Source organism: Aquarana catesbeiana, linkage group LG08 (genome assembly GCF_042186555.1).
Source record: "Aquarana catesbeiana isolate 2022-GZ linkage group LG08, ASM4218655v1, whole genome shotgun sequence".
NCBI classification, from domain to species: Eukaryota; Metazoa; Chordata; class Amphibia; order Anura; family Ranidae; genus Aquarana; species Aquarana catesbeiana.
Genome location: NC_133331.1, coordinates 291302401 through 291326495, shown reverse-complemented (window position 1 = coordinate 291326495; position 24095 = coordinate 291302401). Strand labels below are relative to the sequence as shown.

The 24095-nt window shown below is 45.7% G+C and overlaps 2 protein-coding genes across 3 annotated transcripts in view; both read left to right on the top strand.

Moving 5' to 3' along the window:
* The window catches only part of LOC141104979 (uncharacterized), a 69518-nt gene extending 46955 nt beyond the window's left edge, over positions 1–22563 (top strand). The window contains exons 12-14 of the mRNA XM_073594788.1: positions 6769–6908; positions 7077–7371; positions 21335–22563. Coding sequence (XP_073450889.1) covers positions 6769–6908; positions 7077–7371; positions 21335–22277 — 1378 coding nt within the window. The 3' untranslated portion in view covers positions 22278–22563. The remainder of the gene's footprint in view (positions 1–6768; positions 6909–7076; positions 7372–21334) is intronic.
* LOC141104902 (uncharacterized) lies at positions 13607–20201 on the top strand. Of its 2 annotated transcripts, none has more exons than XM_073594706.1 (6): positions 13607–13893; positions 16202–16515; positions 17373–17507; positions 17596–17799; positions 19691–19855; positions 19942–20201. In XM_073594706.1, exons 2-6 carry the CDS (start codon positions 16420–16422, stop codon positions 20182–20184), a joined length of 843 nt encoding a protein of 280 aa, XP_073450807.1. In that variant the 5' UTR covers positions 13607–13893; positions 16202–16419; the 3' UTR covers positions 20185–20201. The 2 variants fall into 2 exon arrangements, with proteins under 2 accessions (XP_073450807.1, XP_073450806.1); XM_073594705.1 differs by having other exon boundaries at positions 13609–13893; positions 16198–16515.
* Positions 22564–24095: the final 1532 nt, after the last annotated feature.

The following is a 24095-nucleotide window of genomic DNA, read 5'->3' as shown; positions in this document are numbered from 1 at the left end:
AGCCAATTCCTAGTGGGGGGCTGGCAGGGGACTGGGACAACCCCATAAACAGACAAAAGTTTGGTCCGAACATTGGCCGTTCACCCATTTGGCGAATACCTGAATTGGCAGGATGTTCAACCGTTTGCTCGCCGAATGCCCCCTACAATGCACTGCCCACTGCACAGTGCATTCTAAACTCTGATTGGCTGAAGCAATGAAGGCTTTGCCCAATTGGGGCACAGAGCACTGTCAGAGCCATGACTGGAGAAAGCCATAATGACTGTGCATAATCATGGCTCATTACTCATAGATCCACTCCACACTATAAAAGGTTCCTTGAGGAAGACAGAAACATAAGCCTACAGAGAGGGGAGAACACTAATAAACAAATTGGCAGTCATGTTCCCCCAGCCGCAGAGTATTGCCAAGTTGGTTCCAGTGATGATGAGGATTGAGGGGATTATGATGATAAGGTCACTGACTCGACTTGGGTGCTGGATAAAGGAGGAAAGTGAGGGTGAGACACAACCCTAATGAGGCAGGATGTCCTCTAGAGGCAGCCATTATGGAAAGTAGAGAGCAACCACCCTATTCCATCAGATTTTAGAGCTCTTATTTCCCGACCCACTTCCCAAAGCTCAGCTGACTGGGCCTTTTTTTAGCACACGTGCAGCTGATCACATTGTTGCAATTTGCAAACTTTGCCTCAAGCTGATCAATGCCTTTCTGTCTGGTGGATTCTGCCCCCTTCCATGAATTTGCAGAATGTGCTGTACCACAATGGCAGGTTCCCAGTCGCTATTTCTTTTCACATAAGGCCATTCCAGCTCTGTATCATCACGTGGAAGGCAATGTTGTGGCATCCTTGGGCAAGGCAGTCAGCAGCAAGGTCCACATTACTGCTGACACGTGGTCCAGCAAGCATGGTCAGGGATGCTATATTTCATTCACAGCACAACGGGTAACTCTGCTTGCAACTCAGAAGGATGCAGGACAGGGCTCAGTGCTGGAGCTTGTTTTGCCACCACGTCTCCATACAGCTGGTGGTGATGATGCAAGATTTGTCAGGTCCACCCCTTTCTCCTCCTCCAAGCCCTCCTCTGCTGAATTGTCCTATGAACCACCAATACCCTGTAGGTGGTGACAAGGATGTTGAGCTGTGACAATGCATGCATCAGTGATATAATTCTTGTTATGTTTCTGCTGGAGCAGACTCTGCATTGCATTATGGACAGGGCATTTGAGGCAGAGCAGTGGGAGGAAGAGGAGGACTTCCTTTCCTCTCAAGGCCCGCTTTATGCAGACACAATTCTTACATTGCCACAAAACACAAGAGAAAAGGGAGTAGGATTCTGACAGTTTTGGGGGCATTTAAGCAAAGAAAGACATACATCAAACCTTAAGAGATGGTTTTCCATTCCCAGAATGTGATACATGGCTGGGTGGAGGCAGTTCCAGATACTGCAATCCTCAGTGACCCCAAGGACTCTGCTTCTCATGCCTCCTCAAATTTGCGGTGCATGGGCTCCCTTATTCTTCAAAGTCTGTGAAAGGACCCGAGAATTCGTGGCATGAAGGAGAAGGATCATTATTGGTTTGCAACCATCCTTGACCACCCTTACAAGGCGAAAGTCTTGGAACTCATCTTATCCCCACAGAGGATGAAATATCTTGAAGACACCTTAAAGAGGAGATTATGTAATGCCTTTCCAGACTCTGCTAGGTTACAGTCTCATGGAAAAGCTAGTTTTAAGACTTCTGTTGGTCAAAGGAGGGGTGGTGGAGAAGGAGGCTGCCTCAGTGATGCCTTTCAAATTTTGTTTAGTCCTTGGCGCCTATCAGCCTGTCAGCTTCCACATCCCATTGGTAAGGTTGGCATCATATGGTAGAAGATTTTCTAGGGCGAAAACCGACATGGAGAGCTTTCCAGTCGACGATCCACTCTGTTACTAGGTCATGAGAATAGACCACTGGCCAGAACTTGCCCAGTATGCAATTGAGCTGCTAGGCTGCTCGGCATCCAGCGTGCTTCCCGAATGGGCATCCAGTGCTGCCAGAGGTTTTGTGACATAAAAGAGCGTGTCTGTCCACAGACTCTGTTGACCAGCTGACATTTATCAAAATTAATCATTCCTGGATTAGCAGCAGCTATCAAGCCCTTGACGCCAATGTTGCAGATTACGTTTTTTTGGGGATGTGGAATCTGTGCAAGACAATCTAGGCTGCCTAACTTTGTGGGTGTTGATTTTATCTGGAAGACATTTTTTGGTATAGGTTTCATGGGCACAATTAACACCCAAGGACCAATTTTTCCACACCCGTTTGACAGGTGCATATTATTTAAATTTTTTACAGCAAGGCCAATTCTTGCTTTCATCAAGAGTACCTCTATATGGTTACGGTGTGAAGGCGCCACTGACACCCAAAGCCCAATTTTCCACCAATGTTTGACCAGGGCATATCATTTAAATTTTTGACAGCAAGGCCAATTCTTGCTTTTAGGTGTGAAGGCACCAGATTGAAAAATTATCTTTTTTTTAAACTTTTTTTGCATTGATACATGTCCCCCAGGGCAGTACCAAGACCTCCATACCCTTTGAATGCCCAATAACTTGCATCTAAACCCTCAAAATGGGCACTTTTGATTTTTCAAGTTTAGGTCCCATAGACTTTAATGGGGTTCATTGTTCGCCTCCGGACTTTTGCGATGTTTAAAAGTTCTGGCGCGAACCAAACCGGGAGGTGTTCAGCCCATCCCTAAACATGGACCATGCAGGCAGGGGAGTCAAGTAGAAGATGGAGATAGAGTACTGAGGAGAGGCTGACGGTGGACCTTGAGGAAACCCCTGCTGGGGAGGGGTGGTGTCTTGGGCCGGGTGCTCAGAAAAGCTGACCTGGAAGGATCCTGACAAAGGAGGTGGTGAAAGGATCCATGCCGGAGAGGCAGCGAGAAGGAGCAAGGAGAGACAGTGAATAGCTCAGGGATAGACAATGGAAAAGGCAGCCATCTGCAGCAGGCCTCTCTTGAAGACTGCATAGTGCCAAGTGTTCATCTAACCTGGCCCGGGGAGGTCTCCATGAGTGTGTGCTAGTCGGGCAGAACTGGGGCAGAAAGTCAATCAGGAGGACTGAGAGAAAGAGCAGCCAGGCGTGGCTGGTGGCAACCAGGCAGGCTAAAATTATTCTGCAAGCAAGTGGAGCTGGGCTCAGTGGCCACAGGGAAGTAGAAGGAGGAATGTCATGCTGTTTACTCACTGTACTACTTTGTCAAGAGACTTATGCCCCGTACACACGGTCGGATTTTCCGATGGAAAATGTCCGATCGGATCGTGTTGTCGGAAATTCCGACCGTGTGTGGGCTCCATCGGACATTTTCCATCGGATTTTCCGACACACAAAGTTGGGGAGCAGGAGATAAAATTTTCCGACAACAAAATCCGTTGTCGGAAATTCCGATCGTGTGTACACAAATCCGACGGACAAAGTGCCACGCATGCTCAGAATAAATAAAGAGATGAAAGCTATTGGCCACTGCCCCGTTTATAGTCCCGACGTACGTGCTTTACGTCACCGCGTTCAGAATGATCGGATTTTCTGACAACTTTGTGTGACCGTGTGTATGCAAGACAAGTTTGAGCCAACATCCGTCGGAAAAAATCCTAGGATTTCGTTGTCGGAATGTCCGAACAAAGTCCGACCGTGTGTACGCCCTATAAGAGTTCCTGTCTGTAATGTGCCTTTGCTAAACTGACACAAAAGACTGTTAGTTCCCTCAATGAGAAGCAGGGGTTGTACTGGAAAACCAAGTTTGTGCAGGAGGAAGGAAAGGTAGACTTTTGTAAATAAAGAGGAAGTGTCCCTTTGTTCATAGTTTGGACATTTTTCAAGTTGGGCATCCCATAATTCCCTACCCCCATCCAAGTTAAAAACTCCTAATAAAACATCAAAAACAAGTCAAGGACTGTTTTCTGCATTGGAATGTGTGAAGGAAATGCTATGTGACTGGCTGACTGGCTGTGCAGCAGTGGGCACTCCGGGACACTAGCGACTCCTACAGGGCTAGTCAATTACATAGTCCTGGCTTCTGCTCTCTCCCCTCTGCCCACTGCTATATATACACAGAATATGTATTCTCTTTTGTTACACCCATTTCCTACCAGCTGGACATTAATTGTAAAGGAGAGATCAGTACGGAGGGTCCACCTAGATCCCCCATCATCTGATAAACACATAGAAACAATGTATTCAGTCAGTGTGTGTGTTTCCTACAGATGGATCCAGTAATGGGAACCCACCAGAGAGATGTCCTCGTCCTCTGTATTCCCGGGATTCCACACAGGAAGGTCAACTCGTCCCTCTCTGTTACAAGGTTGGTAGGTCGGAGCATTTAGAACATGGACTCATGGAGACAATCTGTGGATTTTATTTACAATATGTGATAGCAGAAGATCTTTTTTTATAATTTTTTTGGTTTAGGGTGAAGATCTGATGGATATAAAAGTTGAGGTTAAATCAGAAGAAGAAGAGACGTATGTGAGGGATGATCAGCAATATACTGAGGAGGCTGGAATGACGAGGACATTCATAGAGGAGGACACTCCTACAGAGATCAGCACAGGTGGGTCATTAACACTAAATACATTCCTCCACCCTTACTACTCGCTGATTGGTCCAGAGTAGGGCGGGGACTCGGTGATATCACTTTCCTGAGCTGTATTCCCTGTCCTGCACATTAGATCTTCTTTTTCTCCGGTAATCTTCCTTCTCTGTGCTGCAGACACAATTTATGTATTTTCTGGATTTATGGAGAATCTTAGTTTCATTTGGCAGCAAAATGTTGATTTTTTTCACCATAGGCATTGCTCAGCCTAGACACTTGAGGCATGTTTCTTGGGTCTTCTGCCTTCCAGTGTTACTTGCTCTGTTGTTTGCTGGCTGTGCCGGGAGGGGGAATATGTCTGTATAGTCTCAGGAGATATGAGGGCAGCAGTGTGGGACCTCTTGGGAAGATGTGTATCTTATACTCTATGTTGTACATTACATAGTCCTGACTTCTGCTCTCTCCCCTCTACCCACTGCTATATATATATACACATAATATGTATTCTCTTTTGTTACACCCATTTCCTGCCAGATGGACATTTTATATCTGATGATGTGATTGGAGAACAGACTTTTACATGTTGATAATAATGTGATAACATCCTCCAACTTTGGAACCTTAAACAGAAAGTGATAATGAGGGAGGAGTCAATGACCCAATGATGGTGGTCTTCAGGATCAGTCCAGTCTTCATCTTGGTTGTTCTCCCCCCATCCTCACTCTCTGACCTCTGGTGGGGCTCAGCCCCGCTGTTATTCATGACTAAATCATGGACTAAATAAGGAAGTGCAGGACTTCTTGTGTTGGGAAGATGGCAATGAGTGATAGAGGGGGAGGGGACACTCGTCCTATAATCCCCTCATCACTGTCACTCCTATGAAATACAGTTCTCATTGTTTCCACACCAGTGTTAATTTTGGCAGCAAATTTCGATCTAGTTTTAGTCTTCGTCGTTTGACTAAAATGGCATTTTAGTTTTAGTCCCATTCTAGTCTTCTGCAATTGTTTTAGGTTTAGTTGTATTTAGTCAACTAAATCTCCAGTACATTTTAGTCAACTAAAACTCATTTTAGTCGTCAAAAATCGAATGGGTGTAGTTAAATTGTAATGCATTATTTAAGCATTTCTCTACAATTTCCAAACTCTTTATTTACTGCTGGAGTGAAAAATCGAACCTGTTATTATTTATTGTATTAAGGTTTGAACGTGCACTACAGACCAGTCTTCCTTTTGATGTCAAATTTCAATTTAGTCATACTCTTTTTGACTAAAATGCCATTTTAGATTTAGTCGTATTTTAGTCGACTAAAATAAAAATTAAAAACAAAAAATTAACACTGTTCCTCACTCTCTGACTAAGGTCCATGAATAAAGAAATGAACTGGTAGGAGATCAGAGGACCCATTTACTAGTTACCTTGAGGTGGGAATTGTAAGATCCTCAGAGACAAAGCTGCCCGATGTGGGCGGAGTCCTGGTTTAGGGGAACCAATCTGCTCATGTCTAGTAATAATCTTTGTATTTCTATTTTAGTAGATGGACGGGAGATGAGGAAAACCTCAGAGGATTGTCTCACTTTGTCTCCAGACTGTAAAGTAGAAGATGAGGACATCACACAGTATAGTCCAGGAGAAAACCCGACTACCTCAAATGTCCATCCGGCACCACACAGTGTAGATGGACCATCGTATTCCTCTTATCCCGAGGAACCTCAGACTGTGCGGGACGGTGCCGGACCATCGTATTCCTCTTATCCTGAGGAACCTCAGACTGTGAAGGAAGGTGCCGGACCATCGTATTCCTCTTATCCTGAGGAACCTCAGACTGTGCGGGACGGTGCCGGACCATCGTATTCCTCTTATCCTGAGGAACCTCAGACTGTGCGGGACGGTGCCGGACCATCGTATTCCTCTTATCCTGAGGAACCTCAGACTGTGAGGGATGGTGCCGGACCATCGTATTCCTCTTATCCTGAGGAACCTCAGACTGTGCGGGACGGTGCCGGACCATCGTATTCCTCTTATCCTGAGGAAACTCAGACTGTGTGGGAAAGTGCCGGACCATCGTACTCCTCTTATCCTGAGGAACCTCAGACTGTGTGGGAAAGTGCCGGACCATCGTATTCCTCTTATCCTGAGGAACCTCAAACTGTGAGGGACGGTGCCTTCCTTCCAACACATAAGAGGTTTTCTTGTACTGAGTGTGGAAAATGTTTCCATTCTCAATCCAGACTTATTAGGCATAAAAGATCTCACACAGGGGAAAAGCCATATTCCTGTCCTGAGTGTGGAAAATGTTTTTCACAAAAGTTTGGTCTCCAAATACATCAGAGATCTCACACAGGTGAAAAACCATATTCCTGTACTGAGTGCGGGAAGAGTTTCCATTATAAATCCACACTTAATGGGCATAAAATATCTCATACAGGTGAGAAGCCGTATTCCTGTAGTGAATGTGGAATCGGCTTCTGTAATATATCCTACCTAAATTCACATAAAAGATCTCACACGGGGGAGAAGCCGCATTCTTGCCCCGAGTGTGGGAAATGTTTTTCTAATAAGTCAAATCTTTGCAGACATCAGAGATTGCACAGGGGTGAGAAGCCGCATTCCTGTTCTGAGTGTGGGAAATGTTTTGCACAAAAATCAGAACTCGTCACACATGAGAGGTCTCACACAGGGGAGAAGCCGTATTCCTGCCCTGAGTGCGGGAAAAGTTTTTCACAGAAGTATGATGTTTTCAGACATCAGAGATTGCACACAGGGGAGAAGCCATATTCCTGTCTTGAGTGCGGGAAATGCTTTTCAGATAAGTCCTCTCATAAAAGACATCAGAGACTGCACACGGGGCAGAAGCCACTTTCCTGTCCTGAGTGAGGGAAATGTTCCTCACTGAAGTCCTGTCTTCTTGTCCATCAGGGGTCCCACACAACCCTTGAGGTGTATTAGTGCATTGAGTGCGGGAAATGTCTTGTATATGAATGTTGCTGGACATGTGGGGAAGAAGCACACCCTGATATACACCTCAGATACACTCCATGGCTGATCTTCATCACGTAGGAAACAGTTCATAGACCTCAACCATAGCTTGACCTCTTGACAAAGATGTCCTATGGAATGAATAACACAACAAGTAATGTTACTGACCAGTCGGATTTCTACCATTACTATTTCCTGATTTTTTTTTTTACTGCAATTTTGTTAAAAGTAAAAAAATAATAATAAAACATGAACAAAAAAAAAAACGTGTGTCGGTGCAATGACAACAGTCTTCGGTACCCAAAAATTGCTCATAGGAGACGCTTTAAATGTTTTTACAGCTTAGAAGTTTAGAAAAAAACATAACTAATGGACCAGAGAATGGTCAGGAGTATATCATAGACATCCCAGTGTACAGAGTGCGGTGTTCAGGAGTATATCATATACAGCCCAGAGTGCAGTGGTCAGGAGTATATCATAGACATCCCAGTGTACAGAGTGCAATGGTCAGGAGTATATCATATACAGCCCTGTGTACAGAGTGCAGTGGTCAGAAACATGTCATATACAGCCCAGGATACAGAAAGCAGAGGTCAGAAGCATATCATATTTAGCACCTTCTACTGTGCAACTAGTGTAGGTAAATTTAGTTTATGACTCATGGTAGCTGTGTGTCTGTAATTGGGTCGGGTTACTGCAGGTCAGCATGGGTGGCTTTACAGGGCAGGTCTCTGGTACCTCACCTTGGATCTAGAAGCTTGGAGAAGCTTCTGGAAGTTAGTGGCCAAAGGCCAAGAGATCTTGATCTTCATACTTGAGGAAATCCGGCTAATTCCCAGGCAAAGGGACTGACAGGGAGGCTGGTCAGCACTTAAATATGGGGGAGCCTGGCCAGCATGGGGGTCGGGCGAAATATGGAGTGCTGAGGTTGCTGTCGTGTGGCCTGGGAGGGAACCCCAGGTCTGAGGGGCTCTGCCTCCAGCGGGGAGCCGAGGAAAGGAAGCCTAAGAGAGGGATCTCCATTACCTTTGAGTCTTGTGCAGAAGACAATTAGAGTGCAGTGCTCAAGAATACGAGGGGTCTTCAAAAAGTTTCTGCACTTTTATATTTTCATTGGAAATGGTGAGGGTGGGAGGAGGAGTAATTGGTTGTGTCTGTGAGTGTCATGTGACTAGTCTGTCTGACAAGCCGGCTGACCTTGCAGTTTAGTATAATGCCCCATACACACGATAGGATTTTCCAATGGAAAATGTGTGATAGGACCTTGTTATCAGAAATTCCGACCGTGTGTGGGCTCCATCACACATTTTCCATAGGAATTTCCGACACACAAAGTTTGAGAGCTTGCTATAAAATTTTCCGACAATCAAATCCGTTTTCGGAAATTCGGATCGTGTGTACACAAATCCGACGTACAAAGTGCCACGCATGCTCAGAATAAATTAAGAGACAAAAGCTATTGGCTACTGCCCCGTTTATAGTCCCGACGTACGTGTTTTACGTCACCGCATTCAGAACGATCGGATTTTCCAACAACTTTGTGTGACTGTGTGTATGCAAGACAAGTTTGAGCCAACACCCGTCGGAAAAAATCCATGGATTTTGTTGTCGGAATGTCCGACCGTGTGTACAGGGCATAAGTGTTGTGAAGCTGTGGTAAAAATGGCTGCGAACCTTATAAAAAAAAAAAAAAGTGTGGAAACGTTTTGAAGAACACTTGTATATCTTATGCAGTGGACAGTTAATAGTTTTCCTCCTCTTTCCTAGCTAGCTAGGTTGCAGGTAGTGTTGGGTGAACAGTTCGACTCGAGCATGGGTTCAGGCTGGCTGTTCGCCCATTCTGTGAACACCAGAATTTGCAGGGCGTTCGGTCGGCTGCTGTGTCCTTAACTGATGAGTCATCTGCTGTCAATGGGCTTCCCCTCTGACAGCTGAATAAAATAAAAACATTGATGGCAATAAAAAAAGTAAAAAAAAAAAAACGGTGTGGGGCCCACCCAAATTTCATACTAGACCATTATCCGAGCATGCAGCCTAGCAGGTCAAAAAAGGGGGGGGGACAGTCAAGCACCCCCTCCTTCTGAACCATACCAAGCCACATGTCCTCAACATGGGGGGTCACCAACCGGTGCATGCTGGATCGGTGACATCACAAGGTGGCATCTGGTGACATCGCCAGGTGGCCCCGCCCTTACCTATATAAGAACTGTCAAACTCTAAGGCCAGAGGGTGGAAGTAACGTTTGATGTCGCTCTGATCCTCCAAGGGAATAGAGTCAAGTGGGGGCCATCTTACCCTCACTCGACTTCCTGACCATCAGTCGGATCATTTTTGCCCGCTACTGAGGGCTCTAGTTAGCGGGGAAAACGACCGGGGGGGGCCCATAAAAGTGATCCCGTGGCGTGGTGAATCACCTGCCGGGACTACTTTTATCTGAAAGAGGATCACTCACTGTGTAAAAATATAGCGGGGTTATGGCAGATATCTACGCGGTATATAACGCCAACGTAGCGACGTATATATACAGTGGGCCGTCCGGGAGTGGTTAATAATCCACAAACCTGACCAGAGAGGTGAGGAGGAATATGGGGGGAGGGGTCACATGACATCACTCTTATCTTTATTAATAAAACACAGACCTGACCGGAGAGGTGAGGAGGATTCTGGGAGGTCACATGACATCACTCTTATCTTTATTAATAAAACACAGACCTGACCGGAGAGGTGAGGAGGATTATGGGGGGAGGGGTCACATGACATCACTCTTATCTTTATTAATAAAACACAGACCTGACCGGAGAGGTGAGGAGGATTCTGGGAGGTCACATGACATCACTCTTATCTCTATTAATAAAACACAGACCTGACCGGAGAGGTGAGGAGGATTCTGGGAGGTCACATGACATCACTCTTATCTCTATTAATAAAACACAGACCTGACCGGAGAGGTGAGGAGGATTCTGGGAGGTCACATGACATCACTCTTATCTCTATTAATAAAACACAGATCTGACCGGAGAGGTGAGGAGGATTCTGGGAGGTCACATGACATCACTCTTATCTCTATTAATAAAACACAGACCTGACCGGAGAGGTGAGGAGGATTCTGGGATTCTAACATGATATTCCTATTGGTTCTCCAATACAGAGATTTAATTTTCTGAAGTCAGGTGATCATATGACCATCACAGTGCCTCCATGTGACTCCCTAAAACCTGAGACACAACATGCAGAAGATTCTAGAAATCACCAAGATGATGGAGCTGCTGACAGGAGAGGTGAGGAGGATTCTGGGAATTCTGGGACATTATCCAGTAACAGACAAGGGATGTGTCTGGATGGTGACTGTATCATTGTGTGTGTCAGGTTCCTATAAGGTGTCAGGATGTCACTGTCTATTTCTCCATGGAGGAGTGGGAGTATTTAGAAGGACACAAGGATCTCGACAAGGACGTCATGATGGACAATCAGCAGACTTTGAGGTTTGTGAAGATTGTAAGGAAGGAATTTCCCTGGAATGAGACGATAGTGAACCTCACCCTGGAGATCCTCAGCCTGCTGACTGGAGAGGTGAGTGTAATGAAGGGGTTACATCTGACTCCACTGTAAACTGGGATGTGTTCAGAGTCACTTTAAGTCTTCTAATGTTCTGATAATCAATGACGCCATGCACACAAGCAGGGATTTCTTGTAAGAGATTAGGAGTAGGAACTTACTCAGAGTTTAAACTATGTACGGAGTTCAAGGTTCAGAAGTGTGCTGCGTACAGACTGCAGAGTTCAGGGGTGCACTTTTTACAGAGTGCAGGGTTCAGGAGTGTGCTGCATGCATAATTCAGGGGTGCGCTATGTACAAAGTGCAGGGTTCAGGGATGAGCTATGTACACAGTGCAGGGTTCAGGGATGAACTATGTACAGAGTGCAAGGTTCAGGGATAAACTATGTACAGAGTGCAGGGTTAAGAAATGCTCTTTGTACAGAGTGCAGGGTTCAGGAGTGCGCTATGTACTGCAGAAGCTACCGTGGCATGAACCATCTCTGGGCCTGCAGAGCAGAAACAATCTTTGCTCCAATGTGGCTCCTGTCACCTACACAGACCAGCTGAAGCGCTACATGACATCTTTTAGCCTGACTCGTTGAAAAGCACCTTGAACGCTTAGGGGGTACTAGTACTACATAGGACAATTCAGTAGAAAAGGACATTGAGGAAGAGGAGGCAGTGGAGCCGACAGATTTTGCATTGTCACCAAAACAAGCTGCAGCACTAAGCCCTGTCCTGCATCCTTCCTAGTTGCAAGCAGAGTTACCCAGTGTGCTGTGAACAAAATATATTGTCCCTGACCATGCTTGTTGAACCACGTGTCAGCAGTAGTGTGAATCTTGCTGCTGACTGCCTTGCCCAATGATGCCAAAACATTTCCTTATAGAGCTGGAATGGCCTTATCTGAAAAGAAATAGCGACTGGGAACCTGCCATTGTGGTACAGCACATTCTGCAAATTCACAAAAGGTGGCAGAATCCACCAGACAGAAAGGCAGGAGTTGTAAAGCCAGCAATTTAGACAACTGGAATTTAGATGCTGGGCATGTGGGTGGCAGTGACTGTATTTTTTTTCTGATGCAGCAGCTGTGGCAGAGAAATCTGCCTGCTATAATCTACAGCTGGTGGTGTGCTGAAGGTAGACGTGCTGCAAGGACCTGTGACACCCTGTGCTATACCATCATGCCTGTCAGTGGAGGCTGCTGAGAGGTCATCATCATGAGATATAGCAGAGGGAGAGATCAAAGGTAAGGAATGTGAATGAATGAATGTATAACTTGTATAGCGCTACATATGTGAATTAAATTGCCTCAGGGCACCTTTGGCCGCCAGTGTCCGTCTGGGTCTTTAGAAGTGATGGGTCTTAAGCTTCTTCCTGAAGCCAGATGGTTTTCTTCCGAGCAGATGTCCACGGGTAGAGCATTCCATAGCCGTAGTCCTTGGACTGCGAACCTTCTGTGTGGTGTGTGTCCCTTTTGTGTGGCTTTCAGGTGCTCTTGCCAACAGGCTGAGTGGTGGGAGATTAAATGCCTTTGCAAGCATGTGGTACCCAAATGGCTAGTATTTTTGCCATGCTTGACATGCTTGCGGCAGCGATTGCAAATTGTAACAGTGCGATTGGCTGCACATGTGATTCAATCAAGTAATGTCTGTGTATCATCAAGAAGCAAGTGGCTGAGGATGTGGTCAAATAATTCAGCTGACTCCTCCATGCCGGGTGATGGGGCTATGGCAGGGGTAGCTGTGGACAAGGAAGCAGAATAGGCAGCTCTGGCAGCTGCGGTGGACTGCACACTAGTGTCAACTTGGGTGATAGAGAATGAGGATGGTTTAGTAAGTCACTCCACCACCTCCTCTGCATGCTGTGGCTGGATAGCATAGGCAACATCACTAAACAGAGACAAATGTGCCCTGCCTGAGGACGGACCACGTCCACCTTTGCCTGTGAACACAGACGCTGCTGGCCCCCTCATAGTGGCAAGGGAATGTCTGCCTCTCCTTGTTGGCCTCGCAGACATGATGGGGAGGTTTCTCACCAAAATGTAATAGGGAATGGGTGATTGGATGCACTTTATTGTCAGAAAAGTTGTGTTTGGTCCACTTGAATGAGGACTGCCCACTTTTATTTTAAGGAGAAAGATAAAGTAAAAAAAAAAGATACCCAGGAGTTTTTACCATCACTTCAAAATAAAAAAAATGACACCAAGTCTTTTGGCTTTCTCTCACCATCGTCCCTCAGACCATCTCTTAGCACCCATGTGCTCATGTGCAAATCTACATCTCTTGCTCGACTCTCTCTGACAACTCCCTATTACTCCGACTCACACCCTGGAATCTCATTTCCCCCTGGTGGAGCACAGAACTGCATGGTTGAAGGAATCATCCCTCTCGAGAATCTTTGTAGCTTCCAAATTCCAGAACCCAATCCAGGGGTTACAGTTAGCCCAGAAAAATATAGAAATCCACTTTTATCCATTCATAGTAGATTTGTTGGAGGTCCTCAGTCTGCAACTTTCAGAACACTGTGTGCTATTTCTCTCCATTTGCAGAATGCCAGGACCCAGCACTGTCATCCAATACATACCCACACAGCACAAGGCCGTGTTCACACTACGAGATGTTTCTTAGGGCGGCAGTTCCTCTGAGCTCCACAATGGTGATCTCATTTCCACCCAGACAAAAATTCTCTATGGAAGACAGGAAGTGATGTCAGGTACAGACAGGACGTTCTGGGTGAGAGGTGAGTCGGGAGGAAGTAGAGAGGAGACATTGTTGGAAGTGGCAACCGAGGAGGTAATAAGATTTTATTTTCTATTTACACCCAGTAACCCCCCGTCATGTTCCGTCCTCTTCCTCCATAGTCACTGTGACGTCTTTTATCTCCATCAGATGATGATACACACATATATAGTGTGGAAACCTAGATTAACCCATTCAGAGTCATAACATTTCACCACTTACATGGCCAGAACATTCTCTTCATTTTGGAGATACATTCTAGTAATATGGTCCTCTAAACAAACAGGCCTGACAATAAATAGACAAGACAACGACCATCCTGACCATACATGGCCTACAAAGGGCAACTATGGGCACACAGGCAGCCAGTGGTTAGTTTGTAGAATTCACCTCCGTAACATCTCTAAAATTCGCCCCTTTTTAACAAATGAAACCACCAAGCTCCTCATTTACTCCCTCGTTATCTCTCACCTTGACTATTACAACTCCCTTCTCATTGGCCTGCCTCTCCATAGGCCATCTAGAGTTGCCACCTCGTCCCTTTAAACCCGAACACCTTTGAATTACACAGGTTCTGAGGCTAGTTTAATGTACATAAGGCACCAAGGGAGTTTAATTACCACCTTAATCAGCCACAGAACCCGTGTAATTCATATGTGTTCAGTTTTAAAGGGATGAGGTGGCAACCCTAGCGTGAGGTCTCCCTGCATTCCATACCAAGCCCTTCGTGTCCAGTATGGATTTATGGGGGATACAGTACATACACAGCACAAGGCCGTGATCACACTACAAGTATGGTTGCCACCTCCCTTTAAACCCGAACACATATTAATTACACAAGTTCTGTGGCTGATTAAGGTGGTAATTAAACTCACTTGCTGCCTTATCTGAAATAAATTAGCCTCAGAACCCGTGTAATTCATGTGTGTTCGGGTTTAAAGGGATGAGGTGGCGACCATAAGGCTACCCCCTCTTCAGTCTATCATGAATGTTGCTGCCAGAATTATCCACCTTACCCACCATTCAGCGTCTGCCAACCCTCTCCTCCAATCCCTACACTGGCTCCCAATCTCCCAGCGAATTAAATTCAAAATACTAACCACAACGTACAAAGCCATTCACAACTCTGTCCTGAGCTACATCACCAATCTTGTCTCCAAATATCACCCAAACCCTCCTCTCCGCTCCTCCCATGAACTCCTACTTTCAAGCTCTCTAGTCTCCTCCTCCCATGTTCATCTCCAGGATTTCTCCAGAGCCTCTCCCATCCTCTGGAACTCGCTACCTCAGTCCTGTCCGACCATCGCTTACTCTTGCTACCTTCAGGCGATCCCTGAAAACGTATCTCTTCAGCTAAGCCTAGCATGCCTCCAAATAATCTTTTACCGCTTCCATCAGCTTATTCCCCACAGTTACAACCTTTTGTACCACCTGCCCCACCCTAGTAGATTGTAAGCTCTTCTGAGCAGGGCCCTCTTAGTCCTTTTGTATTTTATTGTATTATAACTGTATTGTCTCCCTTTTTATATTGTAAAGCACTGCGTAAACTGTTGGCGCTATATAAATCCTGTATAATAATAAATGGGCAATCGTTACAGAATATGCAGCCAACACAATGAAGGAGTATGGAGCATAGAGCCCCTTACATTGCAGGAAGAAAACATTCCCCAGCCTGCCATTAAAAATGTGTTCCATCACTGGTGTCAGAAGGAGGAAAATACTGAGAGTTCTGAGGGAAGTAGAGGAGCTGAGGGGTTGGTAGTGTTTAAGAATTCGGAGGTCCTTAATGGGGTACTCAAATGGGAGAGCTCTGTGGGAATAGCGAGCTAGGATGGAGGGGGTCACTGGGTCTGTGATGGCCCTCCCTCACCATCTGCACTTATTTTTTAGACCTTCACCTTCTCACCATATCACTGCTCAATCGATATGTTCTAAGATACCAAGTGGCATGAGGAAGGGCAGTCTTTAAACCCATTCACAGAGATGATCTCTTTTTGCAGCAAACCAGCTCAGAAACAGAACATACCCAACAGAGAATTTGTCAGACCAAAAAGGTTCTGAGTCCTCAAAATTACACTAAACGGTAAATGGGATCCCATGAAGGCAGTAGTTCTCAAATCTTCAACACACCTACTATTACCCCCCTCACGTCCACATCCTATTATTGTGTAACCAACCTGCGGCCTTGAGAACCCTGTGTGTCATTTACTTCCCTTTGTAAAGTAGCAGCCCAGCACCGACCCTACAGATATACAGTACATACACACACAGCACAAGGCCGTGTTCACACTACAAGACATTTTCTTAGGGCTGCGCTTGCTATGAACTTCACAAAGTGCTGATCTCACTTCTACCCAGACAGGAAGTCTTTATGGAAGACAGGAAATGATGTCAGCTACAGACAGGAAGTGATGTCAGTACACACAAGAAATTCCATGTGGTATGAAGAAGAAAGGAGGCTGCTGGACCTGGCAGCAGAAGAGATAATGATATATTATTTTATACTTACAAGAAACTCCAAATAATTCGTACTTTAATTTGCCAAAATTATCTCTCTATAAGAAAGCCTGAATAGATAAAATGATGACACGAATGAGGATGGAGGAGGACCGGAGTCACATGACCGAGAAGATACTAAACCTCACCCTGGAGATCATCTACCTGCTGACCGGAGAGGTGAGGAGGATTCTGGGAGGTCACATGACATCACTCTTATCTCTATTAATAAAACACAGACCTGACCGGAGAGGTGAGGAGGATTCTGGGAGGTCACATGACATCACTCTTATCTCTATTAATAAAACACAGAACTGACCGGAGAGGTGAGGAGGATTCTGGGAGGTCACATGACATCACTCTTATCTCCATTAATAAAACACAGACCTGACCGGAGAGGTGAGGGGGATTCTGGGAGGTCACATGACATCACTCTTATCTCCATTAATAAAACACAGACCTGACCGGAGAGGTGAGGGGGATTCTGGGAGGTCACATGACATCACTCTTATCTCCATTAATAAAACACAGACCTGACCGGAGAGGTGAGGAGGATTCTGGGAGGTCACATGACATCACTCTTATCTCTATTAATAAAACACAGACCTGACCAGAGAGGTGAGGAGGGTTCTGGGAGGTCACATGACATCACTCTTATCTCTATTAATAAAACACAGACCTGACCGGAGAGGTGAGGAGGATTCTGGGAGGTCACATGACATCACTCTTATCTCTATTAATAAAACACAGACCTGACCGGAGAGGTGAGGAGGATTCTGGGAGGTCACATGACATCACTCTTATCTCTCTTAATAAAACACAGACCTGACCGGAGAGGTGAGGGGGATTCTGGGAGGTCACATGACATCACTCTTATCTCTCTTAATAAAACACAGACCTGACCGGAGAGGTGAGGAGGGTTCTGGGAGGTCACATGACATCACTCTTATCTCTATTAATAAAACACAGACCTGACCGGAGAGGTGAGGAGGATTCTGGGATTCTAACATGATATTCCTATCGGTTCTCCAATACAGAGATTTCCTCTGGTGAAGTCAGGTGATCATATGACCATCACAGTGCCTCCATGTGACTCCCTAAAACCTGAGAGACACAACATGGAGAAGATTCTAGAAGTCACCAAGAAGATGATGGAGCTGCTGACAGGAGAGGTGAGGAGGATTCTGGGAATTCTGGGACATTATCCAGTAACAGACAAGGGATGTGTCTGGATGGTGACTGTATCATTGTGTGTGTCAGGTTCCTATAAGGTGTCAGGATGTCACTGTCTATTTCTCCATGGATGAGTGGGAGTATTTAGAAGGACACAAGGATCTCTACAAGGACATCATGATGGACAATCAGCAGACTTTGGGTTTTGTGAAGATTGTAAGGAAGAATTTTCCCCAAAATGAGAGGATATTGAATCTCACCCTGGTGATCCTCAGCCTGCTGACTAGAGAGGTGAGTGTAATGAATGGATTTCTAGTAAGAAATTAGGAGTAGGAACTCACTCATAGTTTAGGCTTACATTGTGTGTAAGGTTTAGGAGTGCACTACATGCAGGGTGCAGGAGAGTGCTGTGTACAGAGTGCAGGTTTCTGGAATTATGCAGTGTGCACTATGTGCAGGATTCAGAAGTGTGCTGCGTGCAGAGTTCAGGGGTGTGCTATGTACAGAGTGCAGGCTGCAGGAGTGTGCTGCATGCAGGGTTTAGGGTTGAGTGTGCTGTGTACAGAGTGCAAGTTTCCGGAGTCTGCAATTTACAAAGTGCAGGGTTCATAAGTGTGCTGCGTACAGAGTGCAGACTTCAGGGGTGTGCTATGCACAGAGTGCAGTAGTGTGCTGCTGGGTTCAGGGGTGCGCTATGTACAGAGTTCAGGGTTCAGGAGTGTGCTGCGTACAGACTGCAGAGTTCAGGGCCGCGCTATGTACAGAGTGCAGGGTTCAGGAGTTTGCTGTGTACAGACTGCAGAGTTCAGGGCTGTGCTATGTACAGAGTTCAGGGTTTAGAAGTGTGCTGCGTACAGAGTGCAGAGTTCAGGGGTGCGCTATGTACAGAGTGCAGGGTTCAGGAGTGTGCTGCTGGGTTCAGGGTTGAGGAGTGCACTATGTACAGAGTGCAGAGTTAAGGAGTGTGCCATGTGCAGAGTTCAGAATTAAGGGGTGTGTTGTGTACAAAGTGCAGGGTTCAGAAGTGTGCTGTGTACAGAGTGCAGGGTTCAGGAGTGTTCTGAGTGCAGAGTTTCTGGGTGTGCTATGTACAGAGTTCAGGGTTGATGAGTGCACTATGTACAGAGTTCGGTGTTGAGGAGCGCTCTATGTACAGAGTGCAGGGTTCAGGAGTGCACTATGTACTGTTCATGGTTTAGGAGTGCGTTATGTACTGTACAGAGTTCAGGGTTCAGAAGTGTGCTGTGTACGGTGTGCAGGGTTCTGAAGTTTGCTGACTAGAGAGTGCAGGGTTCAGGATTGCGTTATGTACAGAGTGCAGGGTTAAGGAGTGTGCTATGTACAGAGTGCCGGGTTCAGGAGTGTGTTATGTACAGAGTTTAGGGTTCAGCCTCTCCTCACCTCTGCCCTCTGCGCTCTCTTCCCCCTCCCAGCCCTCACCTCTGTGCATGCACCCCCTTCCCTACCCCCTCTCCCCTTTAAAAGCACCACCATCTTCCACATGTTCACCTTTGCTAAAAACACCTCTCAGTGGCACACCCATTCAGCTTTGCCCCTCCCCCACCATGCAAGTGATAGGATCACAGAGATGATGCCCCCTCCCACCTATTAACACAGAGCACCTGGCCAGCTACCCTCCCTTGTTTCAGAGTGCCGGGGCAGGGAGGGTTCTTTTCAGAGCCGTCCAATGAGGTGCTCTGTCACTTGTAAACATAGAAAGACGTTCTTCTGTCCTTACAAGTGATAGTATTTGGGTGGTGAGCAGCAGGAGGTGGTGGATCGGAGCTGCACACAAGTACTATCAATACTTGAAGTGTAATTACTCTATGATATTTGGTAATTACATAAGATGGCAGCATTGATTACAGAAGAGAACAATGTCAACTTTAGTCCAATCAGTGAGACCAATGATCACCGGAATGCCACGCCCCCTAACCGCTAAATCCATGGGTAACATTTCCTGGTGGGTCAGTGAGCCTTACTAGTAGAACATTAGTGACTCTATTATATGACTTCTAGAAGGAGCTATAAATCTGACCACATTGTAATCATATCATTGGATGGAGATGTCTGTCCTTCGCTGAATCGGGAACATTGTGGCCAATCCCTGGAGGATAAATCTAGAGCTGACCATAGAGGTGAGGGATTATGGGAGAGTGATATTTATCTTTCTATAACACAGAACTGTACAGTAGTAAGAAGGAGATCTCATAATATGACCAGAAGATCCTCAAGAATCCAGAATCCTATCACCACCACACCACCTCCACCCCTGATCCCTACAAGACACAACATGGAGAAGATTCTAGAAGTCACCAAGAAGATGATGGAGATGCTGACAGGAGAGGTGAGCGGTGCCGGGAATTCTGGGACATTATCCAGTAACAGACAAGGGATGTGTCTGGATGGTGACTGTATCATTGTGTGTGTCAGGTTCCTATAAGGTGTCAGGATGTCACTGTCTATTTCTCCATGGAGGAGTGGGAGTATTTAGAAGGACACAAGGGTCTCTACAAGGACGTCATGATGGACAATCAGCCGCCCCTCACATCACCGGGTAAGAGGAGACTTTATTGTAAAGGGGAGAGCAGTACGGAGGCTCCAACCAGGACTAGAACTTTGTGCCCCTTTTCTCTGATGGCCCCTTTTGCACATGATACTGAGGGATCTGGTTAGCTCCAGTACAGACCAGCCGATTGATACTTTATGCACAACATTTGTCTACCTATAGCCCCGAAAGAATCTTTGATATTGAAGACATTTGGAATTGGCCTGAGGGGTTAGACTCAAGCCAATTCCAATCCCCCCCCCCCTCCTGGCTATACGCTCCCAGGAATGATTTTGGGACTGGACACTTTCCATGCAGTTGGATGAGCGCTTCTTAGATATTAACAGAGAAGAATATGTAGCACAGGGACTGCTGATGAATTTGGATCTCCCACTCCTGAAGCCAGGAACACCACAATTTCACAAGGATCAGTCCAGTCTTCATCTTGGTTGTTCTCCCCCCATCCTCACTCTCTGACCTCTGGTGGGGCTCAGCCCCGCTGTTATTCATGACTAAATTATGGACTAAATAAGGAAGTGCAGGACTTCTTGTGTTGGGAAGATGGCAATGAGTGATAGAGGGGGAGGGGACACTCGTCCTATAATCCCCTCATCACTGTCACTCCTATAAAAGACAGTTCTCGTTGTTTCCTCACTCTCTGACTAAGGTCCATGAATAAAGAAATGAACTGGTAGGAGATCAGAGGACCCATTTACTAGTTACCTTGAGGGGGGAATTGTAAGATCCTCAGAGACAAAGCTGCCTGATGTGGGCGGAGTCCTGGTTTAGGGGAACCAATCAGCTCATGTCTAGTAATAATCTTTGTATTTCTATTTTAGTAGATGGACGGGAGATGAGGAAAACCTCAGAGGATTGTCTCACTTTGTCTCCAGACTGTAAAGTAGAAGATGAGGACATCACACAGTATAGTCCAGGAGAAAACCCGACTACCTCAAATGTCCATCCGGCACCACACAGTGTAGATGGACCATCGTATTCCTCTTATCCTGAGGAACCTCAGACTGTGCGGGACGGTGCCGGACCATCGTATTCCTCTTATCCTGAGGAACCTCAGACTGTGAGGGACGGTGCCGGACCATCGTATTCCTCTTATCCTGAGGAACCTCAGACTGTGCGGGACAGTGCCGGACCATCGTATTCCTCTTATCCTGAGGAACCTCAGACTGTGCGGGACGGTGCCGGACCATCGTATTCCTCTTATCCTGAGGAACCTCAGACTGTGCGGGACGGTGCCGTCCTTCCACCACATAATAGGAGGTTTTCCTGTACTGAGTGCGGGAAGTGTTTCCATTTTAAATCCGATCTTAGTGAGCATAAAAAGTCTCACACAGGTGAGAAGCCGTATTCCTGTCCTGAGTGCGGGAAATGTTTTTCACGGAAGTTCAATCTTTACACACATCAAAAATTGCACAGGGGGGAAAAGCCATTTTGCTGTTCTGAGTGCGGGAAAGGTTTTGTACACAAATCAGTTCTAATCAAACATCAAAGGTCTCACACGGGGGAGAAACCGTATTCCTGTTCTGAGTGCGGGAAATGTTTTTCAACAAAGCCCACTCTTTACATACATATGAGATTGCACACGGGGGAGAAACCATATTCCTGTCTTGAGTGCGGAAAATGTTTTTCAGACAGGTCCAATCTTGACAAACACCGGAGATTACACACGGGGGTGAAGTTGTATTCCTGTGCTGAGTGCGGGATATGTATTTCAGACAAGTCCAATCTTAACACACATCAGAGATTGCACGCAGGGGATAAACCTTATTCTTGCTCTGAGTGCGGGAAACGCTTTACTAAAAAATATGCGCTTACCAAACATCAAAGGTCTCACACGGGGGAAAAACCATATTCCTGTCCTGAGTGTGGGAAATCTTTTTCAGATAAGTCCTATCTTAACACACATCAGAGATTTCATACAGGGGAGAAGCCGTATTCTTGTTCCGAGTGCGGGAAATGTTTTGTACTAAAATCAGAGCTCAACAAACATCAAAAATCTCACACAGGGGAGGAGCCGTATTCTTGTTCTGAGTGCGGGAAATGTTTTTCAAGGACCTCCAGTCTTTACAGACATCAGAGATGTCACACAGGGGAGAAGCCACTTTCCTGTCCTGAGTGCGGGAAATGTCACTCACGGAAGTCCTGCCTTTACAATCATCTGAAATGTCGCCCGGAGGAGAATGAACTTTCCTGGTCTGAGTGAGGGAATTGTTCCTTACTGAAGTCCTGTCTTCCTGTACATCAGGAGTCCCACACAACCCTCGAGGTGTATTAGTGAGTGCGGGAAATGTCTTGTATATGAATGTTGCTGGACATGTGGGGAAGAAGCACACCCTGATATACACCTCAGATATACTCCATGGCTGATCTTCATCATGTAAGAAACAGTTGATAAGGAGATCAGAGATCACCAAAGACATGGATGAAGTGTTGTACCGTGTTGGCCATTGATAGCAGGAGAAAAATAAAAATGGAGTCATTACCTCTCATTGGCTGAGTACATTTTGTGGTGTAAACTCTTGCAAGAGGTCTGTTCTCTCAAGTCGTCTTCCAGGACGAAACACGTTAACCCCACCACTTAAAAGGCGGTCCTCTAGGCCTTTTAAAATAAAAATGGAGTCATTACCTCTCATTGTGTGAGTACATTTTGTGGTGTAAACTCTTGCAAGAGGTCTGTTCTCTCAAGTCGTCTTCCAGGACGAAACACGTTAACCCCACCACTTAAAAGGCGGTCCTCTAGGCCTTCTAGGAAAGAAATATACTGAATTACAGCCACTAGATGGAGCTGCCAATCATATTAATAGACCCCTAAATGTCAGGAGACGTTTATTTAAAGGTGGAAAGTATGGGGCAGATCAATTAAATCAATGTCATTACCAGGCTTCGGCTAGGGGGAGCTCTAATGTGTATAGTGTGACCCCAAGGGATGAATCACATTAACCCTTTCTATTCCAAAGACTGTCCCTTTTTTTTTTTTTGCACAAATGTAAAGGCCACATTCTGGGGCCTGAAGATTAAATAAAACCCTCCAAACCTCTATTTTCTGAAAGCAGAGGCCCTGGAGAATTTCTGAAAGCAGAGGCCCTGGAGAATAAAATGGTGGCGATTGTTAAGGTGTTCCTCGTAGACAAATTTCCCCTTAATATCCAGGATTTATTTTCTCCCCCCCCCCAGTTTTCTATGTTGTGATCTTATCTACAATACTTTGTTATAATAATGTAACACATTGTGTATTGTATTGTACACAAATGAATAACGACTCCACCTCCACATTCCACACACGTCATTTTCCTGGCCAATCGGATTTCTACCTTTTACGATTTCCTGATTTTATGACTGCAATCAGAAAAATGATAATAAAAAAATGTATTGGAAAAAAAAAAATAAATTCTGTGTGTCGGTGGAATGATGACAAACTTCAATACCAAACATTGTCCATAGGGGGCTCTTTAAAAGCCTTTACAGGTCATCAGTTTACATCGAATTGGGAATAACGGGCCTGGAATTGTTGCTTTCACTCCGGTGTGTACGGGAATATGTAACGCGTGTAGTGCCATCGACATTTTCTTCTATAGGCACTTGTGGCTTGTGTCTTTACGTTAGGGTTCAAAATTTGTGAGGGAAAGGGGTTTAAGTGTTTGGGTGTAACTTTAAATTTTACTATTTTTTTCACTTAACTTTATTGATTTCCCATAAGTGACCAATAGCCTCCTAGGTGATAGGATATTGTTATGACAGGTTCTCTTTTATGATGTTCACTTGTCTCCTTCCCCTCTACATGGCAACATCTGCCATACCAGTCTGGGGCCACAGGTGGGATAGTTAAGCCTGGAAAAAAATGGTGGGGATGGTGGCCAAAAGGAGAAGGATTAGTGTAGTGTTCTCTTACATTGATGACTATTGGGAGAAGGACTCCCTTATATCAGTGGTCACTGAACTGATCTCTTACGTTGGTGACCAATGGGAGAAGGATCCCCTTATATCATTGGTCAATATAGTGTTCCCTTACATTGGAGACAGA